This window comes from Salvelinus sp. IW2-2015, unplaced genomic scaffold (assembly GCF_002910315.2).
Source record: "Salvelinus sp. IW2-2015 unplaced genomic scaffold, ASM291031v2 Un_scaffold2732, whole genome shotgun sequence".
Lineage (NCBI taxonomy): Eukaryota > Metazoa > Chordata > Actinopteri > Salmoniformes > Salmonidae > Salvelinus > Salvelinus sp. IW2-2015.
In genome coordinates this window covers 1-21,553 of record NW_019944036.1, presented here as the reverse complement: position 1 = coordinate 21,553, position 21,553 = coordinate 1, and the positions used below count along the sequence as shown (strand labels likewise).

The window sequence follows — 21,553 nt, the reverse complement described above, 5'->3', positions numbered from 1 at the left end:
GGCTGTATGGAGGAGCCCCTCTAAGCCCGKAGGCCGTGAGCTTGTTTTGATGCTATAAACCTTGAGTTAAGTTGGGGGCGGCTGGGGTTTCAATACCTCCAGTGTTGGGTAAGGGGATATGGGTGTAAGGGGTAAGAGAATTGGTTCTTGGGGTAGTTGGTTCCTCCAAGGGTCAGAGTGTGAACTCCGGGGTTCTGGTTGTGTTGCTCCCCCAGAGTTTAGTACGGGGCTGGTTGAGTTGCACCCCGAGGGTAGGAAGGGGAAGTGGGTACAGGGTGAAGGGTAGGGGCTCTGGGGATGCTGAGGGGAAGTGGGTACGGGGTGAAGGGTAGGGGGTCTGGGGATGCTGAGGGGAAGTGGGTAGCGGGTGAAGGGTAGGGGCTCTGGGGATGCTGAGGGAAGTGGGTACGGGGTGAAGGGTAGGGGCTCTGGGGATGCTGAGGGGAAGTGGGTACGGGGTGAAGGGTAGGGGCTCTGGGGATGCTGAGGGAAGTGGGTACGGGGTGAAGGGTAGGGAGTCTGGGGCTGGTGAGGGGAAGTTGGGTACGGGTGAAGGGTAGGGAGTCTGGGGTGGTGAGGGGAAGTGGGTACGGGGTGAAGGGTAGGGAGTCTGGGGCTGGTGAGGGGAAGTGGGTACGGGGTGAAGGGTAGGGGCTCTGGGGATGCTGAGGGGAAGTGGGTACGGGGTGAAGGGTAGGGGCTTGGGGCTGGTGAGGGGAAGTGGGTACTTGGTGAAGGGTAGGGGGTCTGGGGCTGGTGAGGGGAAGTGGGTACGGGGTGAAGGGTAGGGGCTCTGGGGATGCTGAGGGGAAGTGGGTACGGGGTGAAGGGTAGGGGCTCTGGGGCTGGTGAGGGGAAGTGGGTACTTGGTGAAGGGTAGGGGGTCTGGGGCGGTGAGGGGAAGTGGGTACGGGGTGAAGGGTAGGGACTCTGGGGATGCTGAGGGGAAGTGGGTACGGGGTGAAGGGTAGGGGGTCTGGGGATGCTAAGGGGAAGTGGGTACGGGTGAAGGGTAGGGACTCTGGGATGCTGAGGGGAAGTGGGTACTTGGTGAAGGGTAGGGGGTCTGGGGATGCTAAGGGGAAGTGGGTGAGGGGTGAAGGGTAGGGGGTCTGGGGCTGGTTGAGTTGCTCCCCCAGGGTAGGAAGGGGAAGTGGGTACAGGGTGAAGGGTAGGGTCTCTGGGGATGCTGAGGGGAAGTGGGTACGTGGTGAAAGGTAGGGTCTCTGGGGCTGGTGAGGGGAAGTGGGTACGGGGTGAAGGGTAGGGAGTCTGGGGATGCTGAGTTCCTGGAGTGCCTGTCTCTACTTGCGTCGGCGATGTTGGTGGTGATGGTGGCTTTGCATGTCTTCCATGGTGACCCTACCCCACACGCCGATCACGAACGCCTCGATCTCACACTCATTCTCTCCGCGAGCGATGCGGAAGTAGCCGTTCTCCCCCCAGTTCTTCCCCCACGAGTTGGCAGCAATCTGGGAAAAGTCATTAGAAAGAGTGGCATGGGTTAGAATGTGGATATAGTAGAGAGAGACCACAGGAGGCTGATGAGGGGAGGACGGTTCATAACAATGGCTGAAACAGAGCAAATGGAATGGCAACAAACACATGGAAACCATGTGTTTGATGTATTTGATACCGTTCCCTGAATCTGCTCTAGCCATTACCACAAGCCTGTCCTCCCTAATTAAGGAGCCACCAACCTCCTGTGGTAGATAGATAATAAGATATTTACACAAATAAGAGACAACAAAGAGAAAAAGATGTGATGAGTAATGTGATAGGAGACATTACTTACCCAGTACTTCTTAGTTGTCCCATCATAGTTCCTCTCTTCTCCCCACCTGGAACAGAACACACAGGCGGATTACTGACATGATTGTTTTCAACTAAAGGGAATACATTATTATGAACTTCAGAGGTTTCTTCATTTTTCACTGGAAGTAAAAATAATCGGACAATTATTCTGTTGTGAATTGGGTTGTTTTTAACCTTTTACAAGTAGCTTTTTAAATATATCCCACGCCCACATAAGAATGTGCACACCTGAGAGTGTTTTGACACAACTGACACAATTTGAGTAAGAGCTATAAGTATAGGTAGAGATGCTGAGTACAAAACATCTTTCATCTCTTAACAGCATCCTGAAAACAAGATGTTATTTATGACCATGGCTAAGGAACACCAGAGCGATTATACTGCCCACACACACACACACACACACACACACACACACACACACACACACACATCATTCAGATTCCTCAGTAGCACACTGAATTCCCCCCTCTGCCACTTCCCCCCTCGCAGCTCAGGAAACAGGAAGGAGAGGGATGGCCAGTGAGGAAGTGGTCACCGCCCGACTCCTGTCATCTCACAGACAACAACAACATTGCTGAAGGTTGAGTGAGGCTCTAATAAATACACCTTACCCCTGTAGAGGTCTCTCTCTCTCTCCTCCTGGCCAAGGCACATACATTCCCATCATCCTTAGCTTCTGGTCCTATCTGGCAGTTGCCCTCAGTCGGACTTGGCCCATCGTCCCTGCGTCTTAGACCGACATTCCCTGCCCTCTCCCTTGCTACAGTTCTATTCCCATTCTGTTTGTGAACACCAGTTCCTAGGGCCTCTAGGAGCCTCATATTTTATAAGGGAATAGGAATGCTGGGAAAGAGAGGTTGTGTTTTCAGTTGTTGCCAACTCGGTAGCCTGCCACCAAAACATTGGCGAATAATGTTTTATTACTCGACTCTGGTTTGGACAATAGTTCAAGGGTCATCATGCTCTGAAAAAGCAAATACAAACAGCTGTACAAACATCCCAACCACATCTGAAATAGATGGAGACTGGAGGTTGCCTGACGACCCTTTAATTCCGCTATCGCTACATACATTCAGTCTGAGACTGCCATCCTAGAAGCCATTTCTGCTGACACCAAAGTGAGGGATGTTGTCCCCCACGCTGTTTTAACCACTTGTGTTCAGGCTCTGGCCCAACCCATCGGTTTCTGGGACCAATCAGAACGGTTAGAATGGGAGAAGTTGTCGGGAAGAAGATCAAATTCAGACTCATGGTGAAGAAGAAATGTTAGTGGGCGTGGCGTTTGGCCGGAGCGATGTGGTTGAATAGCCAGGCAAGGCAGGATGTGGGTTTTGGGAGGCCAAACTGTGTGTGTGTGGGTGTGTTTGCGTGTGTGTGCGTTTGTGCGTGTGTGTGTGTGCGCACATGTGTATGTGTGTGTGTACTTGTGTGTATACGGGCAGAGCCAGAGAGCCAGACAGAATTGGACCACTACGGAGCCCTTATCTCCCCCAGTTAGCGTTGTTCCCCCTGGACAATGAGGGACATACCAGTCCTCCCCCACCTTACCCCTGACCTCCTCTATGGGCCTGATCCCCTCTCTGTCCAGTACAGTTGGGTTCAACACACCAGACAATCCCCTTTCCACCAGAGTGGACCTCAATGCCCTAAACACAAACTTTCCCAGGCCCTTGGCTTAATAGAACGCACTGCAGCAGGATTTTGCTTGTAAAAACATCAAAGCTTGTGACAGTCAGGCTCTACGCARCCTGTCCTGACCCCCCTTCTTCCCCCCAACCCGTCTCCAAATCCATACCCTCGGTACCCACCGAGCCTCGCGTTCGTAGCCCAAACCAGCGAAAGAACCGCAGTGTTAGCGGAGGTTGGATGCAAAGGGAAGATGAGCTTCAAGCATCATCATCATCATCATCAGTAGAGCATGCTGCTCAGACTAGACACCAGCAGCGTTTTAGGACAGACCAGACAGGACAGACCGACCAGACAGGACAGACCATACTCCAGCAGTGTTCCAGGACAGACCAGAGCTAGAGTGTGCCCCAAATGGCACCATGTTCCCTATACAGAGCACTTATTTTGAGCTGAGCACTATGGGCCTTGGTGAAAGTAGTGCACTATAAAGGGAATAGGGCGCCATTTGGGAATCAGTTTTATGCTATTGATCTTGATAGACCGAGACTCGAGACCAGAGTTCCCCAACTTACTTTTTTATATATATATTTTTATATTGTTGGAAATCAGCTCCAAATGATTCTGTTCCCAAGTATTCCCACGCATAATAGAGAGACACGTGATTGCAGGGAAACTTCTATCAACATGTTAAATGTGCAACCAGAGGGAAAAAAATTCTAGATCACCTGTACTCCACACACAGAGTCAAAGCTCTCCCTCGCCCTCCATTTGGTAAATCCGACCACAACTCTATCCTCCTGATTCCTGCTTACAAGCAAAAATTAAAGCAGGAAGCACCAGTGACTCGTCTATNTCGCCCTCCATTTGGTAAATCCGACCACAACTCTATCCTCCTGATTCCTGCTTACAAGCAAAAATTAAAGCAGGAAGCACCAGTGACTCGTCTATTAAAAAGTGGTCAGATGAAGCAGATGCTAAACTACAGGACTGCTTTGCTATCACAGAATGGAATATGTTCCGGGATTCTTCCGATGGCATTGAGTAGAACACCACATCAGTCACTGGCTTTATCAATAGGTGCATTGAGGACGTCGTCCCCACAGTGACTGTACGTACATACCCCAACCAGAAGCCATGGATTACAGGCAACATCCGCATCAAGCTAAAGGGTAGAGCTGCCACTTTCAAGGTGCGGGACTCTAACCCGGAAGCTTACAAGAAATCCTGCTATGCCCTGCGACAAACCATCAAACAGGCAAAGCGTCAATACAGGGCTAAGATTGAATCATACTACACCAGCTCCGACGCTCGTCTTATGTGGCAGGGCTTGCAAACTATTACAGACTACAAAGGAAAGCACAGCCGCGAGCTGCCCAGTGGCACGAGCCCACCAGACGAGCTAAATCATTTCTATGCTCGCTTCGAGGCAAGCAACACTGAGGCATACATGAGAGCATCAGCTGTTCCGGATGACTGTGTGATCACGCTCTCCGTAGCCGACGTGAGTAAGACCTTTAAAAAGGTCAACATACACAAGGCCGCGGGGCCAGACGGATTACCAGGATGTGTGCTCCGGGCATGTGCTGACCAACTGGCAGGTGTCACTGATTGAGTCTGTAATACCAACATGTTTCAAGCAGACCACCATAGTCCCTGTGCCCAAGAACACAAAGGCAACCTGACTAAATGACTACAGACCCGTAGCACTTACATCCGTAGCCATGAAGTGCTTTGAAAGGTTGGTAATGGCTCACATCAACACCATTATCCCAGAAACCCTAGACCCACTCCAATTTGCATACCGCACAAACAGATCCACAGATGATGCAATCTCTATTCCACTCCACACTGCCCTTTCCCACCTGGAAAAAAGGAACACTTAAGTGAGAATGCTGTTCATTGATTACGGCTCAGCGTTCAACACCATAGTACCCTCAAAGCCCATCACTAAGCTAAGGATCCTGGGACTAAACACCTCCCTCTGCAACTGGATCCTGGACTTCCTGACGGGCCGCCCCCAGGTGGTGAGGGTAAGTAGCAACACATCTGCCACGCTGATCCTCAACACTGGAGCTCCCCAGGGGTGCGTGCTCAGTTCCCTCCTGTACTCCCTGTTCATCCACGACTGCATGGCCAGGCACGTCTCCAACACCATCATTAAGTTTGCAGACGACACAACAGTGGTAGGCCTGATCACCGACAACGACGAGACAGCCTATAGGGAGGAGGTCAGAGACCTGGCCAGGTGGTGCCAGAATAACAACCTATCCCTCAACGTAATCAAGACTAAGGAGATGATTGTGGACTACAGGAAAAGGAGGACCGAGAAGGCCCCCATTCTCATCGACGGGGCTGTAGTGGAGCAGGTTGAGGGCTTCAAGTTGCTTGGTGTCCACATTAACAACAAACTAGAATGGTCCAAACACACCAAGACAGTCGTGAAGAGGGAACGACAAAGCCTATTCCCCCTCAGGAAACTAAAAAGATTTGGCATNAACAACAAACTAGAATGGTCCAAACACACCAAGACAGTCGTGAAGAGGGAACGACAAAGCCTATTCCCCCTCAGGAAACTAAAAAGATTTGGCATGGGTCCTGAGATCCTCAAAAGGTTCTACAGCTGCAACATCGAGAGCARCCTGACTGGTTGCATCACTGCCTGGTAGGGCAATTGCTCGTTCTCTGACCGCAAGGCACTACAGAGGGTAGTGCGTATGGCCCAGTACATCACTGGGGCTAAGCTGCCTGCCATCCAGGACCTCTACACCAGGCGGTGTCAGAGGAAGGCCCTAAAATTTGTCAAAGACCCCAGCCACCCCAGTCATAGAATGTTCTCTCTACTACCGCATGGCAAGCGGTACCGGAGTGCCAAGTCTAGGACAAAAAGGCTTCTCAACAGTTTTTACCCCCAAGCAATAAGACTCCTGAACAGGTAATCAAATGGCTACCCGGACTATTTGCATTGTGTGCCACCCCAACAACCCACCCCAAACCCCTCTTTTTACACTGCTGCTACTCTCTGTATATCATATATGCATAGTCATTTTAACTATACATTCATGTACATACTACCTCAATTGGGCCGACCAACCAGTGCTCCCGCACATTGGCTAACCGGGCTATCTGCATTGTGTCCCGCCACCCACCACCCGCCAACCCCTCTTTTACGCTACTGCTACTTTCTGTTCATCATATATGCATAGTCACTTTAACCATATCTACATGTACATACTACCTCAATCAGCCTGGCTAACCGGTGTCTGTATGTAGCCTCGCTACTTTTATAGCCTCGCTACTGTATATAGCCTGTCTTTTTACTGTTGTTTTATTTCTTTACTTACCTATTGTTCACCTAATACCTTTTTTGCACTATTGGTTAGAGCCTGTAAGTAAGCATTTCACTGTAAGGTTGTATTCGGCGCACGTGACAAATAAACTTTGTTTGTTTTGTGTATAATGATAGCAAGGTTGAAACTGCTATGTTTTAGTCAGACATTATATATGTTTGGTCTTTTTGTGTTCAATTTGCAGTCTATAAAGGATTTGTAATTATGTTCTGCCACCAGACCATCCGCTCAAGAAAAATTCAGCTGCTGCCCGAATCCCGATAATCTAATATATTTATACATACATGTGAAATATTACTCACAAGCAACCAAGCAAACAGAGCACTCACTTGATGTCAGAGACAAACCAGGTATAGGTAAATAAAGTTTTCAGACATGGCTATGATTATACCACAAAAATGCGGTAGAAATACACACTGACAAATACACACATTCCTAAAATTAATGACACAATATCACGATGGAGACCCAAACAAGCAGCAGGACGGGCAGGCGTGAGTGATATTCCATCCTCTGTTTTCTTGAATCAATGGCCGATCAGATAAGGAGTTAGAGAAACTGCCCTCCATGACGGCTCGCAGCGCTCTTCTCAGAGCTCCTTTTTATTCAACTGGAAGGCATGTTCAAGCCAAAGACAACAAACCTCCAACTCCAGTTTTTATTATGGTGGCTTTAGCATTGCAGCAACGCTGGACACACGACGCACGCACGCAACTGCACGCACGCACGGCACGCACGCACGCACGCACGCACGCACGCACGCACGCAGCGCACGCAGCGCAGACGCACGCACACACACACAACACACACCACCAACACACACACACACACAACACACACATCACACACACACCACAACACACGCACGACGCACACGCACACGCGCAACACACGCACACCCTGCGCATGCCACACGCAGCACACACGCACACACGCACGCAGCACACACACACACACACACGCACCACACACGCACACCCCTGCGCAGGCCACCCAAGCCAAAAATTCCACGGTAGCTAACAGACTCAGATGGTGATAATTTCACGATAGTAAAGTATAGCATGTCATTGACATTTAAAAACCAGCTGGAGAAAAACACATCAAATGGCTCTTTACAAGAGGGAAGTGTGTTCATAACGCATGCCTTTCCTCATTCTAGTCATAAGTGTTCTAATGCCTAGAATACACAGCCCAGTCAAACAGTAGAAAACAAATACCTGGTCACTCAGACTAAACTATGATGTGAGTATTTGGCCGGGATGGGGTGTTGGGGGTAAAAGGTTGTGGAGGGGAGATGGAGAGAATACTGTCTGGGAGGAAATGTGCGCTCTTCATAGAAGTTGTCCTTAGGCACAGATCTAGGATCAGCTTACCCCCCCCAAAACCTAACCTAATCTATTAACCTCCAAACATCATCATTGACCTTAGATCCATGTCTAGGGACTCGCTCATTCTACTCCCAGAGGGAGACAGAGGGGTGGGGGTGGAGTGACAGGGGCGTGACGYGAAGGGGTGGGGAGGTGATCCAGGTGTGTAGTGTCTGCCTGCATTTTTGTGGTCTCTGTGGTAACTAAGGGGCTTGTCTGGGGAATAGAGGACTGGAGCCAAGGTGTGTCTCCGACAGAAGGAGCGACAGACAAAAGGGGAGGGAGGACATCTCTCTTTGGCACACTGGAGAACATAACACACCTGTGGTAGCATGCGGTCTGGGACTGTATACATGAAGATGCTTTCATCATTTGATAACTTGGAAAATGCAAACAAGTATACTGAGGTTTGCTATTGTTGGTAGACTTAGGCCGGAATTCAATGCAAGGTGAATTATAGCACAGTGCACTATAACAGACTGTAAAGGTAATTTACACGTCAGCTGCAATGTCACCTGTATAGTGTGCTGCACTATAATCCACCTTGTATTGAATCCCTGCCTTAGATATGAATTATGGAACATTTGATAAGATATATTGAATGCATTTAGTCCACAATAACATTTGAGGAAGGTGAAGACTGAACACAAGACATCCACAGTAACACCACCATTTTCTTCCCATACTGGCTCCCACATACTGACTGTCGAATTAAATGTAATCACAGAACAACGGATAGAAGACAACACAAAGCTATAACAGACAGCAGATGATTGACAGCCTTACCCTGTGATCCTGACGGAGTGTGTGTTGTGTTTGCGGTAGTGTGGCGGTTTGGTGAAGCTGACGTCTGTGTGTTTATAGATCCCACTCTTATAGACGAAGAAGTCCTCATGGACCTCCAGGATGGCTGCAGGYAAAAAAACACAAGCTAGATGAACTGGAAACACAGAACCACACTTTATACAGGCAGACAAATCTATAGCTTCTCAGATGGTTATAAAAGGACCAACCAAAGGCCCTTAGTTCATGCTTCAATATTGTTGAAAAACATAGATATAAGCAACTTTCCTATTAACCCATATTAGGTAAAGAAAGCATCACTGTAGTTCAAAGGTAACCAAGGCCTGGTTTCCCAAAACCATCTTAAGGCTAAGGTAATCGTTCGAACCTTTGTAGGAGCATCGTTTAATCTCCAAGCTTTTTCCCAAAACCATCGTTACTAAAGTTGCGCTTTAAAAAGCGTGTTATTTATCGACTGCCTCAGACCACTCATCAAACAGCTAATTACTTGGTTAGATGTGGGGGGGGGGTTTCTACGCCACATTATACACAGAAGATCTCTGCTAAACATAGAATCAAGATGTTTAGTTTATCTGTCTCTCTGTGACCGCCAATAACTTTACAATGAAGTTGACTACAAATTAGAGCTGGGACAATGAATCGAAAATGATTGACACCGACCATGCCGATCACTTATCGCAGGCATTTTGCTGATATCGTTCATTACAATAAGTAGCCTATACTAGAGAAATGTGAAGTTTGAAATTAAATAAGTTTGCRAATATTGGCGATTGGCTACAACCATCAATTTAGTAGTAGTAGTTGAAAGGATAATTTAAAAAACTATTGTGCACATTAATGTTATACACTTATCGTTCTATTTATGATTATTGCATTATTTTAGGCAATTTATTGCGACAAGCATTTTTTTTCCATATGGCACAGCTCTACTACAAATATAAAGTTGCCAATTACAGCCTTATTCTAAAATGTATTGAAAAATATATATACAGTACCAGTCAAAAGTTTGGGCACACCTACTCATTCAAGGGTTTTTCTTTATTTTTTACTATTTTCTACATTGTAGAATAATAGTGAAGACATCAAAACGATAAAATAACACATATGGAATCATGTAGTAACCAAAAAAAGTGTTAAACAAATAAAAATATATTTGATATTTGAGATCCTTCAAAGTAGCCACCCTTTGCCTTAATGACAGCTTTGCACACTCTTGGCATTCTCTCAACCAACTTCATAAGGTAGTCTCCTGGAATGCATTTCAATTAACAGGTGTGCCTTGTTAAAAGTAAATGTGTGGAATTTCTTTCCTTCTAAATGCGTTTGAGCCAATCAGTTGTGTTGTGACAAGGTAGGGGTTGTACACAGAAGATAGCCCTATTTGGTAAAAGACCAAGCCAATAGTATGGCAAGAACAACTGAAATAAGCAAAGAGAAATGACACTCCTTTATCACTTTAAGACATGAAGGTCAGTAAATCTGGAATATTTCATGAACTTCGAAAGTTTCTTCAAGTGTAGTCGCAAAAACCATCAAGTGCTATGATGAAACTGGCTCTCATGAGGACCAACACAGGAACGGAAGACCCAGAGTTACCGCTGCTGTTGCAGATAAGTTCATTAGAGTTACCAGCCTCAGAAATTGCAACCCAAATAAATGCTTCACAGAGTTCAAGTAACAGACACGTCTCAACATCAACTGTTCAGAGGAGACTGCGTGAATCAGGCCTTCATGGTCAAATTGCTGCAAAGAAACCATTACTAAAGGACACCAATAATAAGAAGAGAGTTGTTTGCGCCAAGAAACACGAGCAATGGACTTTAGACCAGTGGAAATCTGTCCTTTGGTCTGATGAGTCCAAATTTGAGATCTTTGGTTCCAACCGCTGTGTCTTTGTGAGAKACAGAGCATGTGTATTTCCCACCTTGAAGCACGGAGGGGGAGGTGTGATTACATTTACATTTAAGTCATTTAGCAGACGCTCTTATCCAGAGCGACTTACAAATTGGAAAGTTCATACATATTCATCCTGGTCCCCCCGTGGGGAATGAACCCACAACCCTGGCGTTGCAAGCGCCATGCTCTACCAACTGAGCCACACGGGAACGTGTGATGATGTGAGGTGCTTTGTTGGTGAGACTGTCTGTGATATATTTCTAATTCAAGGCACACTTAACCAGCACGGCTACCACAGCATTCTGCAGCAATATGCCATCCCATCTGGTTTGCGCTTAGTAGACTATATTTGTTTTCAACAGGTCAATGACCCAACACAACTCATTTAAGGGCTATTTGACCAAGAAGGAGAGTGATGGAGTGCTGCATCAGATGACCTGGCCTCCACAATCACAAGACCTCAACCCAATTGGGATGGTTTGGGATGAGTTGGACTGCAGAGTGAATGAAAAGCAGCCAACAAGTGCTCAGCATATGAGGGAACTCCTTCAAGACTGTTGGATAAGCATTCCAGGTGAAGCTGGTTGATAGAATGCCAAGAGTGTGCAAAGCTGTCATCAAGGTCATCTGTGGTCTGATGAAACCAAGGTTGAACTCTTTGGCCTTAATGCCAAGCATCACGTCTGGAGGAAACCTGGCACCATCCCTACAGTGAAGCATGGTGCTGTGGGTACAGGGACTGGGAGACTAGTCAGGATCGAGGGAAAGATGAATGGAGCAAAGTACAGAGAGATATAATATTTCTGTTTTTATTTTTAATACATTTGCAAAACAATCTAAAAACCTGTTTATGCTTTGTCATTATGGGGTATTGTGTGTATATTGATGAGTGGGAAAAACGATTTAATCAAGAATGGAATAAGGCTGTAACGTAACAAAATGTGGAAAAAGACAAGGGTACTGAACTCTTCCCGAATGCACTGTTTATAATTAAATATGTTGAAATAAATGTAATGTTCAACTGAGTTCTCTTTTGCAAATTGTAGGCTACTGTCTGTAATTTTGCTTAAATATATTTAATGATGTGTAACAACGTGTGCAATTTTGTGCCAAATCCTGATTTAGTGCATTATCATAGGGTAAGCATTGGAATAAGCCACCTCAATATTTGAAGCCCTCTGTGATAATATCTCTCTAGAACAGAAGCTCTCCAACCCTGTTCCTGGAGAGCTATCGCTGTCCGCTTCGCGCCTCTGTTTTCACCCCTAACCACTGTCCTGGAGTAGTTAACTGTCCTTGCTCCTGTTTCACCTCGCAACCAGGTCCTGTTCGCTGGAGAGCTACTGTCCTAGTCTGTTTTTCACCCCAACCCTGTTCCTCAGAGAGCTCACTGTCCAGAGATCTCTTAGTGTGTCGACCTCCCAAGCCGCTAATCTCACCATCACCTATTTTATCGCGCAATTAGCTGTTTAGGGATACGCTGAATAGGTTTACGTGCATGCAACTCGGGGCATTCGGAGTGATAACCTACACAGGAGGGTAGAATCTCCAGGAACAGAGCTTTTGGAGTGATATACCTACAGGAGGGTAGATCTCCCAGGACAGGGTTGGAGTGATAACCTACAGGCAGGGTAGATTCTCCAGGAACAGGGTTGGAGTGATAACACTACAGGAGGGTAGATCTGCTACAGGAACAGGGTTGGGAGTGATAACCTACAGGAGGGTGCACTCTCCAGCGACACAGGGTTTGGAGACCACCCTGCTCCTAGGAGCTGAACTCTGTCTATCCGTATTGTGGAATAATTCTTAACGTTAAGGTAAGATTTGAATGGAGAAAGCTGATCTGAGAGCAGGAGCTGTGCCTTTCTGTAGCTCTTATCAGCATTGGACTACATGCCTTCGCAACCGGTGTGTGACGCACTTAGGCCGGAGATTTCCGTCTGCGGGTGGGTGTTTTTGGCAGAAACTGCAGTGATATAAATCTTCCGAAGCCGTATGTAGTGTGTATGATGCGATCGTAAGGCCGAATTTCCATCTGCGATCTGGTGAAACCCAGCGGCCTTGGACGCTCAACCTTAAAATCAAGGAAACACGTTCCTATGCTGAATGTTAACCCTATTTGTACGAACTGGCGGGGCAGGAAGGGATCGCGAACCGTGGGTAAGAGATGTTCGCGTTACTTCTTCCTGAGGCAATTTCCCACCCAATTTTTTTCCCCCCCCCCCCCCCCCCTTGAGTAGAATCACACAAACATCAGCAAAGTACAACTGTAGCTGTGCGGGACTGGCTCTGATCGGCGGTGCACTAGAAACCCATTAGAGCTAACTCTGCCTGTGACTTTCACTCACTCCGAAAACCCATTAGAGCTAAATCCCTGTGACATTTCTCACTAGCCCCATTAAGAGATAAACTCCCCTGTGACTTTTCTCACTAGAAACGCCCATTTAGTAGGTAAACTCCCCGCTGTGACTTTCTCACCTCACTAAGAAACCCATTAGAGCTAAAACTCCCTGTGACTTTCCTCCTAGAAACCATTAGTAGCTAAACTCCCTGTGACTTTCTACTGACCCATTAGAGTAACTCCCTGTGACTTTCTCACTAGAAACCATTAGAGCTAAACTCCCTGTGACTTTTCTCCCACTGAAACCCAATGTAGAGCTAAAGCTACCTGTGACTTTTCACTAGAAACGGCCATTAGACGCTAAACTCCCTGTGACTTTCTCCACTTAGAAAACCCCATTAGAGCTGTAAACCTCCCTGTGACTTGTCTCACGCCTAGAAAAGCCATTAGAGCTAAACTCCCTGTGACTTTCTCACTAGAAACTCCATTAGAGCTAAAAGCTGCCCTGTGACTTTCTCACTTAGAAACCCCATTAGAGATAAACTCCCTGTGACTTTCTACTAGAAACCCCATTAGTATGCTAAAACTCCCTGTGACTTGTCCTCACTAAAACACCCATTAGAGCTAAACCTCGCCTGTGACTGTTCTCAGCTAGAAACCCATTAGGAAGCTAAACTCCCTGTGACTTTACTCACATAGAAACCCGATTATGAGCTAAATTCCCTTGTGACTTTCTCACTAGAAACCCCATTAGAGCTAAACTCCCTGTGACTTTCTCACTAGAAACGCATATAGACAGCTATCCTCCGCTGTGACTTTCTCACAGAAACCCATTAAGAGCTAAACTCCTGTGACCTCTCACTAGAAACCCATTAGAGCTAAAACTCCTCCTGTGACTTTCTCCACTAGCAGCCCATTTAGAGCTAAACTCCCTGTGACTTTTCTCACTAGAAAACCCCATTAGAGATAAACTCCCTGTGACTTTCTCACTAGAAAACCCATTAGAGCATAAACTCCCCTGTGACACACTTTCTCACTAGAAACCCATTAGAGATAAACTCGCCCCTGTGACTTTCTCACTAGAACCCATTAGAGCTAAACTCCCTGTGAACTTTTCTGCCACTAGAAACCCATTAGAGCTGTAAACCTCCCTGTGACTTTCTCACTAGAACCATTAAGAGATAAACTCCCTTTTGTGACTTTTCTCAACTAGCAACCCATTAGAGCTAAACTTCCCTGTGACTTTCTCACCAGAAACCCATTAGAGCTAAACTCCCTGTGACTTTTCTCAACTAGAACCCATTAGAGCTAATACTCCCTGTGGACTTTTCTCAACTTAGGAAACCCATTATAGAGCTAAATCCCTGTGACTTTCTCACTAGAAACCCATTAGGAGCTAAAATCTCCCTGTGACTTTCTGCACTAGAAACTCTCCATTAGAGCTAAACTCCCTTGAGCTTTCTCACTAGCCACCCATTAGAGATATTAACTCTTGTGACTTTCTCACTTAGAAACCCATTAAGGAGCTTAACACCTCCTGTGACTTTCTCAACTAGAAACCATTAGAGATAAACTTCCTGCTGACTTTTCTCACTTAGACACCCATTAGCAGCTAAACTTCCCTGTGACTTTTCTCACTCAGAAACCCATTAGAGCTAAACCGTCCTGGTGATCTTTTTCTCACTAGAACCCATTTAAGAGCTAATACTCCCTGTGACTTTCTCCTAGAAACTCAATAGAGCTAAACTCCCCTGTGACTTCTCACTGAAACCCCATTATGAGCTAAAGCTCCTGTGACCTTTCTCACTAGAAACCCATTAGGCTAAACTCCCTGTGACTTTCTTCCACTAGAAACCCAGTTAGAGGCTAACTCCACTGTGAACTTTCCTCAAATAGAGAAACTGCCTCATTAGAGATAAACTCCTGGAGTTCTGTCACTTAAGATAACCCATTAGAGATAAACTCCTGTGACTTCTGCACTAGAAACCCATGTAGAGATAAACTCTCCCTGTGACTTTCTCACCTAGGAAACCATTAGTAGCTAAAACTCCTGTGCTTTCTCACTAGAAACCCATTAGACTAAAACTCCCTGTGACTTTCTCACTAGAAAACGCCATTCCAGAGCTAAAACTCCCTGTGGCCTTTTCTCCTAGAAACCCCATTAGAGATATCAACTCCCTGTGACTTTTCTCCACTAGAAACCCCATTAGACAGCTAAACCTAACCCTGTGACTTTCTCACTGAGAACCCCTTAGAGAAGATAAAGCTCCCTGTGACTTTTCCATCACTAGAGGAACCGCATTACGCCGATACACTCCCTGTGCCCTTTCTCAACTAGACCACGCCATTAGAATAAACTTCCCTGTGACTTTCTCACTCAGACCACCCGCATTTAGAGATAAACTGCCCTGTGACTTTCTACCATAGACAACCCATCAGAGCTAAACTCCCTGTGACTTTCTCACTAGAAACCCATTAGAGCTAAACTCCCTGTGACTTTCTCACTAGAAACCCCACTGGGAAAAACAATCTGGAACTCTCGCTGAGTAATTCCCACATTTGGAGGACTACCTGTTCTTACTAGGTTACCATTCTCTTGTTCTCTTACTGCCAATAAACAAGGACACACACTCCTCTATGGCAAAGGCAACAACAGAAATTCAAGGGAAAAGAAAGGACAAGTTGTCAGCAGGCCAATGTTTCAGTCCTGCTGTTTGCAACAATACATCAAGGCTGGAACAGACTCATGCTACCTCTGTACAACCACACGTACACACATACACGTGCACATAAAGGTATACAGTGTACTAACACTCACACAGTCTACATTCCACTGTCTATTTGTCATTCTCTATTTCTCTCTTCCTTTCAATCTCCCTTTCTACGCATTTCACTCTCTCCATCCAAACTTCTGAGGAATTTTAAATTGTTTCGGACAACCGTGTATAATGAATAGCATCAGGAACACCAGTTGTATCCCCTGGCTAGGTGACCCAGATCAAATTGAGTCTGAGGTCACAGACATCAGTCAACATCACAGTTCTTTCAAAGGTCAAATTCCCTACCTGAGGCCTCACCTTTTTACACTTTACACTTTTCACTGCTTGTGAGGCAGTGTGAAACATGTGTTAAGAACTTCTCTCTGTTCTACAAAGAGAGAGGGAGCTCAGATATGTCTGTTTATGAATACTAGCAGATGCTTGGTGACGTTAACTAATTTCAACCAGGTGTTTTCCAGGTGACACATTTGTATCCAAAGTAATTGTATCTTAGGACATTGTCCATAAATCATAAGAAAATCATTACGGCAAGGTGAGAAGTCTACATATCAAGGTGTATAAACTAAGGGTTGGGTTGGAAGCTACACTATAAACAGTCCTAATCACTGGGGTTCGAGCTTTTGTCAATTGAGCTGCCTCAGCTATCCCTCTAAGCTAAAGCCTCTGGTGGCTGACAATGTTTTTTAGGTCTCTGGCATGTTCACCACATTACATACCCTGTACAAAGTCACTATTCCTCCTGAATATCAGTCCAACAATGTCCAACAATGGCATGATAAATCAGAGTTATAGCCAAACATCTGATACACATCCTCTCATACCCAATTTTCCTCCTTAAGCAGAAGCTAAGGCTGTCTTGCCCGTTTGTATTCATTCAGAAAACCAAGAGATGGCTCTGAGCGCTACAGCATGCACATATGGTTCCAGTATCTCATCATTTTACAGTTGCCGGTGGCAAATGCATGCACGCGCACACACAGTAAGTCATCATCACTAGACCATCCTACCTTGCACTGGGCCGTTATCCATAATCTCCTTCATGATCTCCTTCTCCTGTGAAGAAGCGAGAGATGGACAGAACTGTGATTAGATGAAAGGAAAGAGATGGACAGATCTGTGATTAGATGAAAGGAAAGAGATGGACAGATCTGTGATTAGATAAAAGAAGAGATGGACAGATCTGGTGATTTAGATGAAAGGAAAGAGATGGACAGAACTGTGAATTAGATGAAAGGAAAGAAGATGGACAGACTGTGATTAGATGAAAGGAAAGAGATGGACAGAACTGTGATTAGATGAAAGGAAAGAGATGGACAGAATCTGTGATTTAGATGAAAGGAAAGAGATGGACAGATCTGTGATTAGATGAAAGGAAAGAGATGGACAGATCTGTATTTTAGATGAAAGGAAAGAGATGGACAGAACTGTGATTAGATGAAAGGAAAGAGATGGACAGATCTGTGATTAGATGAAAGGAAAGAAGATGGACAGATCTGTGATAAGATGAAAGGAAAGAGATGGACAGAACTGTGATTAGATGAAAGGAAAGAGATGGACAGATCTGTGATTTAGATGAAAGGAAAGAGATGGACAGATCTGTGATTAGATGAAAGGAAAGAGATGGACAGATCTGTGATTAGATGAAAGGAAAAGATGGACAGATCTGTGATTAGAAAAGAAAGAGATGGACAGATCTGTGATTAGATGAAAGGAAAGAGATGAACAGATCTGTGATTAGATGAAAGGAAAGAGATGGACAGATCTGTAATTAGATGAAAGGAAAGAGATGGACAGATCTGTGATTAGATGAAAGGAAAGAGATGGACAGAACTGTGATTAGATGAAAGGAAAGAGATGGACAGATCTGTGATTAGATGAAAGGAAGAAGAATGGACAGATCTGTGATTAGATGAAAGGAAAGAGATGGACAGAACTGTGATTAGATGAAAGGAAAGAGATGGACAGATCTGTGATTTAGATGAAAGGAAAGAGATGGACAGATCTGTGATTAGATGAAAGGAAGAAGATGGACAGATCTGTGATTAGATGAAAGGAAAAAGATGGACAGATCTGTGATTAGATGAAAGGAAAGAGATGACAGATCTGTGATTAGATGAAAGGAAAGAGATGGACAGATCTGTGATTAGATGAAAGGAAAGAGATGGACAGAACTGTGATTAGATGAAAGGAAAGAGATTGACAGATCTGTGATTAGATGAAAGGAAAGAGATGGACAGATCTGTGATTCGATGAAAGAGACAAAGTGGAGGGAATATCAACATAAATCTGTAGATAATACAATACATCTCTCGGTGACTTGAGAGGTTATAGAGCCAGATAAATATGCTGTAATGATTTCCAACATTAAGCATAATTTAGAATGATTGATGGTGAGAGGTAATAAACCACAGGTAGGATGTTGTTCAGTGGGTCTACTTTGATTAGGATATAAAACAAGTGGGTGCATGTGGGTTCTCTAAGTGCACATGTACTCTGGAAACAGTTAGGCTGCCTCCTTAATGGCACCCTATTCCCTACATAGTGCACTACTTTTGACGAGGGTCCATAGGGTAGTGTACTATGTAGGGAATAGGGTGCTATTTGGGACACAGACTTAATGTAATAGATACAGGCTTTCCTGTTGATCTACTGTAGCTCACTCCAGTAGCATTCCCTGCTGCTACCCACTCTGTCTCTGATCAGTTGAGAAATCTGGCGTGTTCAAGTGTAAACCGGAAAATAGGCCCTACAGGTGAGTGATGTTGACGACTGATGTTGCCCAGAAGTTATCTAACTATAGCCTACCATTTAATATCTACACCTCTACTCTTTCTCTTTCTGCCACATGGAAATGGAAAGGCCTGCATCCTTCACAAGGAATTCATTTATGAGCGAGCAAARGGAGACTTCTGTACTTTCTTGACGGTAGAGAAAACACATTAAGACAAACACGTGAGAGAGATTATGGGCTAATGTAGCGTGAGGAATTCAGCCAGGTGTGTACAGAGCTCATGCAACGTACTTTACCATGGTTATGGAGGATTACAGAGTATGTTTTGCAAGCGGTGATAAACTGATGTCAGAGGTACACATCCCGTGGAGAGGTGTTGGACAGGAGATGTTTTGATGGTGGTAATAGTGTGTGTGTGTGTACATACGTTTGATGAGAGCCTGTAGGGAGGTGTAGACTGGTAGATATCATTGTGGTAGGTGTGTGTGCTGGGGCAGCGTGCAGTAGCCTGTCTCTTCCCTCTGCCCACAGAGCGACTCTGCATCATACAGAGGCCCACCTTCGCTGGCGTATGCTGGGGAGCAGAGAACGGGTAGCACTCCTCTGTCACCACACTAAGAGAGAGAGAGAGAGATGGAGGCAGATAGATGATGAGAGATAGAGAACATACCATATTCAATAAATCATTAACTCACAGCTAAAAAAACTTAAACTGACCCTTAATTTTATCATAAAAAAATATTGTGCCTGGTGTCACAGTGAAATATGTCCTACCCTCTGCGTCTCAGGTACCACCAGGCTCCGTCYATACGTCCTCCAGCACAGCCCCCTTGGTTGCGCGTGTCACAGGAAATTAGGTTCTGGGGCGACAGCTGAGGGGTCATGTGACCCATCGACTGGATGGAGATTCGATCCGATGCCACCGCTGATCAATGGAAAGTGAGATAGAAAGAAAGAGAGTGTTTTTAAATAAATTCTGTGAAATGTCCTAAGAGATGTTCTGTGGGAATGAGATGGAAGTTCAAATAAGTAATTTTATGACCATTTTACCAGCATCTTTCCATTATTTTGCAATATTGCTATATTTTCTTGACCCACATTTAACAGTATTTTACAAAAATTCCAGTAATTCACCAAAATACCAGCGTTTTACCAGTATTCTGCCAGCATTTTACCAGCCTTTTGCCAGTATTTTACCAGTACTTTGTCAATATTTTGCCCGTATTTACTTGCATTTGCCAGTATTCTGCCAGTGTTTTACTAGCATTTTGTGTCTCACCTGCAGTAGAGAAGGCCCAGGACGCAGCGCAGTTGCCCTGGTCCAGGGGTTCATGGATCTTTCCAGGCCACTTCTCTGCTGCGTTGAAGTACTGAGGCAGACGGTCATTCTGAGTATCCATATTCACCTGAGCATGGGGATATCGAACAGGAATTAGCTAATGTGCAGTTTCAATCCTGTTTCAATGTACTTGACCACCTTGATATTTTATTTGGAAGTATACAAATAAAATTAATTATTACTCCCAAAAACCTACAGTAGGTGTTCCAGCGGCCAGACGGTAAGAGCCTGACAAACCAACAGCAAGAGGAGGCTGACAAACCAACAACAAGAGGAGGCTGACAAACCAACTAACCAAGAGAGGCTCGACAAACTCAACAAACAAGAGGAGCTCAAACCAACACAAAGAGGCTGACAAACCAACAACAGGGGCTGACAAACAACAAAACCAAGAGAGGCTGACAACACCACCACAAGAGGGCTGACAAACCACCAACAAGAGAGGCTGACAACCAACACAAGAGGAGGCTGACAAACCAAACAAAAAGAGGGACTGACAAACCAACAAAAAGAATGGAGGCTGACAAACCAAACAAGAGGAGAGGCTGACAACCGAACAACAAGAGGAGGCTGACAAACCACCAACAAGAGAGGCTGACAAACCAACACAACAAGAGGAGCTGACAAACCAACAACAAGAGGAGCTGACAAACCAAACAACAAAAGAGTGACTGACAAAACAAACAAGAGGAGGAATGACAAAAACCAACAAGAGGAGGCGACAAACCAAACAAGAGGAGGCTGACAAACCAACAGGCCAAGAGAGGCTGACAAACACCAACAAAGAGGAAGCTGAAAACCAACAAGAGAGAGGCTGACAAACCAACAACAAGAGGAGGCTGACAAACCAACAACTAGAGAGCTGACAAAACCACAACAGAGAGGACTGACACCAACAACAAGAGGAGCGACAAACGACAACAACAAGTGACTGACAAAACAAACAACAAAGAGGAATCTGACAACCAAGATCAAGAGGGTTGACACAAACCAACAAGAGGAGAATGACAAACCAACAAGAAGGAAGACAAACCAACAGAGGAGAGCTGACCAAACCAACAACAAGAGGAGGCTGAAAACGAAAAAACGAGGAGGGGTGACAAACAACACGAAGAGAGTGAAACCGACAAGAGGCGTGACAAACCAACACAAGAGGAGCTGCACAACCAACAAGAGATATGGGCTTGAAAAACACAAAACAAGAGGAGGGCGAAAAACCAAAACAAGAGGAGGCTGACAACCAAGAAGAAAGACGAGGCTGACAAACAACAACAAGAGGAGCTGACAAACCAACACCAAGAGGTGACGACAAACAAACAAGATGAGAATGACAAACCAACAAGAGGAGGCTGACAAACCAACAACAAGAGGAGGCTGACAAACCAACCAACAAGAGGAGGTGACAAACCAACAAGAACGAGGCTGACAAACCAACAACAAGACGAGGCTGACAAACCAACAACGAAGAGTATGCTGACAAACCAACCAACAAGAGAGGCTG

At 45.5% G+C, this 21,553-nt stretch overlaps 1 protein-coding gene across 1 annotated transcript; it reads right to left on the bottom strand.

Annotated features, from left to right (window-relative positions):
* Positions 1-1,096: 1,096 nt before the first annotated feature.
* Positions 1,097-20,116, bottom strand: tinagl1 (tubulointerstitial nephritis antigen-like 1). The gene is made up of 7 exons (XM_024141765.2): positions 19,993-20,116; positions 19,488-19,638; positions 19,141-19,327; positions 16,990-17,035; positions 8,948-9,071; positions 1,796-1,841; positions 1,097-1,472 (listed from the first exon to the last, which is right to left on the bottom strand). The coding sequence occupies exons 1-7, from the start codon at positions 20,111-20,113 to the stop codon at positions 1,305-1,307; spliced, it is 843 nt and encodes a 280-aa protein (XP_023997533.2). The 5' UTR covers positions 20,114-20,116; the 3' UTR covers positions 1,097-1,304.
* Positions 20,117-21,553: the final 1,437 nt, after the last annotated feature.